At 48.4% G+C, this 9,117-nt stretch overlaps 1 protein-coding gene across 1 annotated transcript; it reads right to left on the bottom strand.

Moving 5' to 3' along the window:
• Positions 1-4,465: 4,465 nt before the first annotated feature.
• LOC119284855 (probable E3 ubiquitin-protein ligase RHY1A) lies at positions 4,466-6,749 on the bottom strand. Its single transcript, XM_037564022.1, has 2 exons — positions 6,279-6,749; positions 4,466-5,299 (listed from the first exon to the last, which is right to left on the bottom strand). The coding sequence occupies exons 1-2, from the start codon at positions 6,510-6,512 to the stop codon at positions 4,706-4,708; spliced, it is 828 nt and encodes a 275-aa protein (XP_037419919.1). The 5' UTR covers positions 6,513-6,749; the 3' UTR covers positions 4,466-4,705.
• Between the last annotated feature and the right edge of the window lie 2,368 nt (positions 6,750-9,117).

The raw sequence follows: 9,117 nt of genomic DNA, 5'->3' as shown, positions 1-9,117 counted from the left end.
AATAGTCTTCATCATAAAAGAGCTAGCACAAGAAGTATCAAGCATGGTGCGATTGCTATCAGAAAGCCGAGCATAAAATTTTTGAATAATCATTTCTCTTGAGAGCTCATGATTGGGGCATGAATATAACATTGATTTAAGCCTCCCCCAAGCTTGAGCGATGCTTTCTCCTTCGCGAGGCCAAAAATTATATATGTAATTGCGATCACGATGAACAAGATGCATAGGATAAAACTTCTGATGAAATTCCAATTTCACTCGTTTGTAATTCCAAGACCCCATATCATCACATAGACTATACCATGTCGGTGCGTCTCCCTTCAAAGATAAAGGGAAGACCTTCTTCTTAAAAACATCTCCGGGTACACCTGCAAGCTTAAATAATCCACAAACTTCATCCACATATATTAGATGCTCATCAGGATGTTTTGTCCCATCTCCTAAAAAGGGATTAGCTAGCAGTTTTTCTATCATACCCGAAGGAATTTCAAAGCAGACATTTTCATTTTCATTTTCATTTTCAGTAGGTTGAGTAGGTTGAGGAGCAAATCTTTGCTCTACTGGTCAGGGTGAAGATACCCCGAATAAGCCCCTTAGAGGATTACTTTCCATAGTAACAAGTGACAGTAAATTTCAGCACACTATATAAATTTTTCTTTACCAAAGGCGCTTCACTCCCCGGCAACGGCGCCAGAAAAGAGTCTTGATGACCCACAAGTACAGGGGATCTATCGTAGTCCTTTCGATAAGTAAGAGTGTCGAACCCAACGAGGAGCGGAAGGAAATGATAAGCGGTCTCCAGCAAGGTATTCTCTGCAAGTACTGAAATAAGTGGTAACAGATAGTTTTGTGATAGGATAATTTGTAGCAAGCAACAAGTAAATAAAGAGCAGCAAGGTGGCCCAATCCTTTTTGTAGCAAAGGACAAGCCTGGACAAACTCTTATATAGAGAAAAGCGCTCCCGAGGACACATGGGAATATCGTCAAGCTAGTTTTCATCACGCTCATATGATTTGCGTTCGGTACTTTGATAATTTGGTATGTGGGTGGACCGGTGCTTGGGTACTGCCCTTACTTGGACAAGCATCCCACTTATGATTAACCTCTATTGCAAGCATCTGCAACTACAACAAAAGTATTAAGGTAAACCTAACCATAGCATGAAACATATGGATCCAAATCAGCCCCTTACGAAGCAACGCATAAACTAGGGTTTAAGCTTCTGTCACTCTAGCAACCCATCATCTACTTATTACTCCCCAATGCCTTCCTCTAGGCCCAAACAATGGTGAAGTGTCATGTAGTCGACGTTCACATAACACCACTAGAGGAGAGACAACATACATCTCATCAAAATATCGAACGAATACCAAATTCAAATGACTACTAATAGCAATACTTCTCCCATGTCCTCAGGAACAAAAGTAACTACTCACAAAGCATAAACATGTTCATAATCAGAGGGGTATTAATATGCATATAGGATCTGAACATATGATTTTCCACCAATTAAACCAACTAGCATCAACTACAAGGAGTAATTAACACTACTAGCAACCTACTAGCACCAATCCCGGACTTGGAGACAAGAATTGGATACAAGAGATGAACTAGGGTTTTGAGAGGAGATGGTGCTGATGAAGATGTTGATGGAGATTGCCCTCTCCCGATGAGAGGAGCGTTGGTGATGACGATGGCGGTGTTTTCCCCTTCCGGGAGGGAAGTTTCCCCGGCAGAACAGCTCCACCAGAGCCCTAGATTGGTTCCGCCAAGGTTCCGCCTCGTGGCGGCCGAGTTTCGTCCGAGAAGAAGGCTTATTATTTTTCTCCCATCGAAAGACTTCATATAGCAGAAGATGGCCACCGGAGGGCCACTAGAGGGCCCATGAGGTAGGGGGCGCGCCCTACCCCCCTAGGCGCACCCCCACCCTCGTGGGCAGGGTGTGGCCCCTGGTGAGTTTCTTCCGCTGAGTATTTTTTATATATTCTGGAAACGTCTTCCGTGAAGTTTCAGGACTTTTGGAGCTGTGCAGAATAGGTCTCTAATATTTGCTCCTTTTCCAACCCAGAATCCCAGTGCCGGCATTCCCCCTCTTCATGTAAACCTTGTAAAATAAGAGAGAATATGCATAAGTATTGTGACATAATGTGTAATAACAACCCATAATGCAATAAATATCGATATAAAAGCATGATGCAAAATGGACGTATCAGCACGCTGAGCCGTCTCGATGATGTCGGTGCAGATGTCCGGCTCAGGGCCCGGTTCACGATCTTGTCGATGAAGACGTGAATTCCGCCAAAGGGGACCCGGTACCCGTACTCAATTGAGCCGGCCTCGGGGATCCATCCTGCATCGTCGATGTAGAGCTTGCCGCGATGACTCTTAGTCATCCGGCCCACAGCGTATCCCTTGAGTCCTTCGAAGCTGCCCTTCAAGAATTCGAAACCATCGTGCGATGGCCCCACGGTGGGCGCCAACTGTCATGGCTTTCTCACGGCAGATGTCCTCGTGAAAGGACTTAGTCGTGGTGCCATCGCTACGGGTTAGCTTAAAGGGGTTAAAGCGTACAAGGGACGCAAGAGTTTATACTGGTTCGGCCACTTACGGTGAAGGTGAAAGCCTAATCCAGTTGTGATGGAATTGCTAGGGTTTCAATGACCAGGGAGCGAATCCGCTTTGCCTGGCTTTCGAGTGGTTGTCCGTTGTCCCTAAACCGCCGCCGGGTCGTCCCTTTATATACACAGGTTGACGCCCGGCGGTTTACAAAATCCCGAGGCCGGTTCATAAACGTGCCCGGCTCGGTTTCTACCTTTCCTTGCCTTACAACATAAGTTACATATCATATGGCGGTTTACATCTACGGGCCCTAATCGCCTTTGGCCCTGGGCCTTCATGTTAGATCTCCTCCGTAAAGCGCCATCCTTTTTATCTTCATGGGCTTCAAACATGACTAACTCCTTGTGAACATAACCCGGCCCCTTATGGTCGGTTTATACTTAATAGTAATATCCCCAACACACTAGATGATACTCTGCAGGTTGTTGCGCAATGTTCTGCAATATATTTCAATGAAACAGAAAATACAAAGATTTGTTGTGTCTTATTATGAAGAACATAGTGGAATGAAAATTGTTCTGCATGTTGAGGTGAGCCGTTTTCCTACACGACGAGGTGACATGCTTGCATGTTGAGAGAAATATGTCAAGAGGCAGTGGGGTGTTTTGGTGACCGGACTCCATGGAGCCCGGAATTTTTGAAAAATTTAACCTTTCCGGTTCCAAAAAATCAGAAGAAAAAAATGCAGGTATACAAGAATGAAATGTGTATGTGTGTGTGTGTAAAAATTCAGAATGAAATACCTTGAAATGCTATCTGTACAGAAAAAACAAACTCATGGTCTTTGAGGATGAATAGTATCATGTGCTGACAATCCCCAGTGTTTTTTTTTGCACAACCCTCATTTCGACGTATTTTGTCCTGAAAATTACACACATGTACGTTATGCCTCCATGTATATCTGTATTCCTAGAATTTTTTGAAACGTAGAAATATGAATTTTGAAAATTGCAAATGGAGGCCTCCAAAAGCAATTTTCGGTTAGCCCTTGTTCGGTTAGCCCCTCCCCCGCCGGGATTGGCGCCCAATCCCCGCCGAACCCGTGGTTTCGGCCCGACCGGGATTCGACCCCGGCCTGCTTTATAAGTGTGTTCGGTTAAACACGGTCGGGGCTACACCCCCGCCCAATCCCTCCCAAACCAGGTGGAACTACCCCGGATATAATCCTCGTCCCTTTACCCGCGGAACCAATCCCTCCCACGACGGACGAAGCGGTATGCGAGAAGAAAAAGTTCGAGCTCTCTCTCCCCGGGTCCCCGATCTCTCTCTCTCGCGCGCGCGATTCGGCGGCGTCGGCGCCGGCGACGCAGCCATCCGGAGGGGACGATGGCGGCATACTTCCCCACCCCTCCCTTCTCTCTCATCCGGTAAGCCTCTTCTCCTTCTCCTCTCCCCCTCTTCTTTCCCATCTCCTCCCGATCTGACCTGATGCGCTTACAAAGAATATAAAAAGGGAGTAACCGAACAGGATGGTCGTAGGGATTCATGTGGATGAGGAACAACGGGGGTTGGATGACAAGTAGGGGGATCACCCAATCCCTAGGAGGTTAGAAACCACTCGTGGAATCTAACCAGGACAACCGAACAAGGCCTTAAGGGGTGGCAATTCAGATACAGAAGATATACCCCCCTTCACAGCATGCCACTGCCAGCTGGGTCCCACTCATGAGTTGCCACCAAAAAAGGGGAAACTCCAGTCACAGAAGAGTTTTGGAGAAATAGGGCACTCAAAATGACACGTAAATGTACTTGCTAATGCTAAGCAGATCTCAGTCAACCAAGCTCTAGCCTCAAGATTTGTTGGTAAAAGTATGTAAAGCATTTCCTATGGAGGTACATAACATCTCTCGACAAAACAGATACCTCAGATATGCATAAAACAGTGCTTGCTGCAGTATATTCTATCAGCCTCTTCATCCACACAAAGATATTCAGATACATAAACTGAATCTAAGAGATGATGCCGTAGCAGGACCGGTGCAACAGATATGCACAAAACAGTGGATTACAACAACACATCTTACTATGAAGTCATAAGGTCATACCCCCTACTCAATGTTGCAGTTCTGGACCGAGGGTCTGTCATCAGGGCCGGGACCTTATGTTTGTTCGACAGTATGGGCAATCTGCGCATTTCCGCACCCATGGCTCCAAGCAAGTCGAGTGGAACCTGTGTCCGCAGCGCAGCCTTATCAGCTCGTCTCTGTCGTAGAAACCATCGAGACAAATCGAGCATTCCGGCGATGCCTCCCTGTTGTCATCTTTCTTAGCCTCAAAGATCTCTATCTGTAGCCGAAGAAAGGCAGACTTGCTCAGTCCAGGTGACCTGTTGGAAGTAGTTGAACTGATGGATGTGTTCTCCAAGCTCTCTTCATCCGACCCGCTGCTTGGCTGGACAGATGATGAGCCAGGCCAATTAGCCTCGTATGGGGCTTCTCTGCTTCCGAAGTCGATGATTCTAAACACATCCGTAGCTGAAAATTCATCCAATGTGATGGATGGCCTGGAGGTAGATGATCCGATAGAAACGCCTCTCAGTCTCTCCAGAACACGTGCCTGAGCTTGCAGTACGGCACCGGGAAGCCGCTCATTTGTTCTGAACATCAGCCTGTCAAGTCGGTTCCTTGTAGCTGCAGAATCCCCAATGTTGCTATTGTCTATGTATGACAAGATACGGTCCTGTAGACAACAGAAATGACCAAAAAAATCATTTGATGATAATATATGATCACAAACAACATGAAAATGCACATGAAAGCTAAAGCCATGACTTCTCAATCCAACGTTTTCTTCTCTCTTTGTGGAACCAGGCAGGAACACTGCCACTCAATTAGAAGATAAGCAAGACAATAAACTGAAGTTAGTGCATCAAAATGGCAAGAAGACCAAGTTGCAGCATGAACCAGTTTGGTACAAAGCTGAAGTTTCATCTACACATATCTCAAACCATATGTTTGGCCAGAAGATTGAAGCAATGGCAGTTTCTTCAGTATCTCAAAGAGATGGAACAAGCAGTTGTAGTTCAAGAGCCTAAGGCTGTTATTTACCTTTTGGTTTTGCTCAATAACCATGATGGTTAGGTGCAATGCTTTGTTTAACTAGTACTCCCTCCGTCCGAGAATACTTGTCATCAAAATGGATAAAAAGATAAGCATCTAGAACTAAAATACGTCTAGATACATCTCCTTTTATCCATTTTGATGACAAGTATTTCCGGACGGAGAGAGTAAGATTTAGTCGAGTTTCGCTTCTCTCCCTGAAGCTGACTTGCTTTAACTTTTTCGATGGCAACCTACAAATTCTGTTGTGTAGCCAACATTCCAAACGCACAAGAAAATTAATTGGGCAGGAAGCCGAATTAATAACCCTGGTCCCCTCAGAAATCTATGAGCTATCCATATCGTTTCGATCTAACTACAGCACAAAAATTACAACGACGCGGGCCCATATCGTTTCCCGTTTTGGAATGATCGCTACCCAGTTCGGGAGCTATCAAGCCAGGCTAATCAACACAATCAACCGATGATCGCGCTACGGGACGAATTGGTAACCCTAATCCTCCCACAAATTTCACGGGACGACACCCGAAACGCCTTGATCTAACCAAGCAAGTCACGGGAACTGCAATCGCCCAGCGGGCGGGGGGGGAGGCTCTGACCGTGTAGGAGCCGCGTCGGCGCGGGGGCGGGGGGCCGGTGTGGAGGTGCTGGCGCACGTCCCCGGCGGCGTCGAGCTGGCGGCGCGCGCGGCAGCCCCGGCGGCGGCGGCGGGCGGCGAGGCCGTGCGGGTCCTGCGGCGCGTCGGCGAGCGGGTCCGGGCCGGGGTCCCCCGGGTCGGAGAGGCGGGGCGCGCGGGCGCGGCGGGCGGTGAAGAGCTCGGAGGCGCTCGTCATGGCCGGGCGGCTGCCGGATCCCTACGGATCAGGCGCGCGTGTGGCGTGGCGTGGCCTGCGTGATGCGAGGAAGGGTTGGCGCTCGTCGCCTTGCTTTTCGTCTCTTTCCCCGCCCCGGTTTGGTGGCTTCCCCGTGCCGCGGGCGGGCTGGATCCGGTACTTGGATAGGGCGGGCGTGGGTGGGACGGGATAGGGAGGGCGGAAGGAGCGGAGGAAGGTACGGGCCCTGCCGCTGCTGCACGGCAAGTCAGGGGCGCCGCCGTGGTTTTCACGGAGACCGTGACCAGTGGCAGTGGACCGGTGGACTGGCCGGTGATGCGGTGCCGCGTTGGGTTGGAAACTTCCGGCGGGACGGGACAGATGTGCCCACTGAAATTAGCTAGATTGGCTTGCCAAGTCGTTTGGTCCAGTATCAACGTGCCAGTGATGGTCCGGTATCAGCGGTGGACGAGCATACTCTTCAACAGTTCTATTGATTGGGTCTACAGTGGACTACAGAAATGTCAAAATTCCAACACTTAAACTGGTCTTCAACGCTGTGATGGACTTTATTCATGGGATTGACAAGGCAGTTACTCTATGTTTGCTTGTAGTGCTCCTAAGAGAACCAAGTTAGTCGAGCTCAAGAATTAAACCTTTTTTTTTTGTAAGAGCCGACGGAGCACTGTCGTTTATTCATAGGAATGGAGTTTCAAAAGTACAACGGCGAGCCCCTACATGAGAGGTGGAGGTTCCCGAGCAAATGGATAATATGACGTTTCTGAGACTTTGATCTCATGACACATCTTTCTTTTAATTTGATTAGATGACATAGATTTGATTGACAGCTGGATTAAATGACACAAATCAAGTTTTTCTTTCCTTCTCTAGGTATGGGCCAGCACGTCATATTTTGTAGGACGATTTTGCCCCTGGTCGTTTCACATGCCTGGCTCGATCACTGGTTCAACCGAACGTTCTTGGAAGAGCGAGCGAAACAGGCACAGAAGAGAGCCGCTACGCCGCCGGTCCTGCTCAGCACCGCCCCGCCGCTCCTGCTTCCTCCCACCACGCCGCCAGTGCCCAGCACCGCCCCGCCGTGCCTCTTCCCCAAACTGACAACCTTCACATTTTCCTCCACCAGCTCGCCGCCTCCTGTTTGTTTTTCTCATCCGGCAACGCTTCAGCCGTTCCGCCCTGACGCCTCGTCCATGGACTCACAGGTGGAATAGCATCTCTTTCTCTCCCTCCTTCTCCCTCTTCCTCTCTCTCTCTCTCTCCCTCCCCCTCTCTCTCTCCCTCTCCCTCTCCCTCTCTCTCTTTCTCTAACTGTCTCATTTGTGCAACCAGGAAGTTGAGGCGTACAGGAACCCTAGATCATGGTGATTATGGTGGAGGAGAGATAGTGGGCAGGGTTCACGACGAGTAGAATGCACTGATTGTGGTGGAGCCAGAAGGGGCAGCTCCGGAAGGGTTAGTAGCTTCTGAATTGGAGCATTGTCTGAAAAAAAATTCGGAAATTTATGAATTGTCAAGTCTATGGGGTACATATGCACCTTATTCTACTGATTTTGTGGATTCACATATATATTCTTGTGTCATGTGAAAATGGTACAAAAATAAAGAGAGATTATGTCAAAATTTGGTGAAAATGATGCCAATTTTTAACAAAACTGTACATATATTCATGCTCCAAACAACAGCAGCGAGCAGCTACGGAAGGCTCCAGCCAACATCAATAAGCTAGCAGAGAAGACCTACAGTCTACAAAGCTACTCGTACAACAACATCGAATACCTACAAAGCTATCAGCGATGGCACGCTTCGGCGACGCGGCCGTGCCGGCGACGGGAAGGACACAGCGACGTAAGGGCATCTCCAGCCGTTGGCCCCCCCAGGACACATAAAAATGGCCCCCTGGGGCGAGCCGGCGATACAAGCGGCGCTGGGGCGATTTTGCGCCCAGTCGTTGTCCCTAGCTCGCCCCAGGCGTTGAAATTGGCCCACTTTGCAGTCCAATTTCGGCGAATAAAGGGCACATATGGGCGAGAATAGGCCCATATTCGGCGTGGTTTCGCCGTGTCTCGGCGTTCAATTATCAACACAATTATTTCTTATCACATATTTCATCACAGAAAAATCAATACTTCAACAAAATAGTTCAATACAAATTATATAGTTCAACAAATAAAAACTCGTATTTCATCACACGGCGTCCCCCTTGAGCCTCCATAGGTGCTCAAACAGATCTTTCTGCAGTTGATGATGCACCTGTGGGTCTCGGATCTCCTGACGCATACTGAGATAGGCAGTCCAAGTTGCCGGTAGATGATGATCAACTTCGGCTAGAGGACCCTGCCTGTAGTATGGTTCAGTGTCAAACACTGGGTCTTCTTGCTCGCTCTCATTGATCATGTTGTGCAAGATGACACAGCAAGTCATAATCTCCCATATTTGATCTTTGGACCAGGTCTGAGCGGGGTACCGAACAACAGCGAATCGAGATTGGAGCACACCAAATGCCCGCTCGACATCCTTCCTGCAAGCCTCCTGAACTTTCGCAAACCAGGCGTTCTTGCCTCCTGCCGCAGGGTTTGAGATCGTCTTCACAAATGTCGACCATCTC

Source organism: Triticum dicoccoides, chromosome 4A (assembly GCF_002162155.2).
Source record: "Triticum dicoccoides isolate Atlit2015 ecotype Zavitan chromosome 4A, WEW_v2.0, whole genome shotgun sequence".
NCBI classification, from domain to species: Eukaryota; Viridiplantae; Streptophyta; class Magnoliopsida; order Poales; family Poaceae; genus Triticum; species Triticum dicoccoides.
This window is presented reverse-complemented; position numbering and strand designations above follow the sequence as displayed.

Excerpts from the sequence above, each read along its gene's own strand:
- LOC119284855 (XM_037564022.1), bottom strand. The coding sequence starts at position 6,512 with ATGACGAGCGCCTCCGAGCTCTTCACCGCCCGCCGCGCCCGCGCGCCC. Across the intron at positions 5,300-6,278 it reads GCCGACGCGGCTCCTACACG|GACCGTATCTTGTCATACAT; the intron begins GTCAGAGCCTCC and ends TGTTGTCTACAG.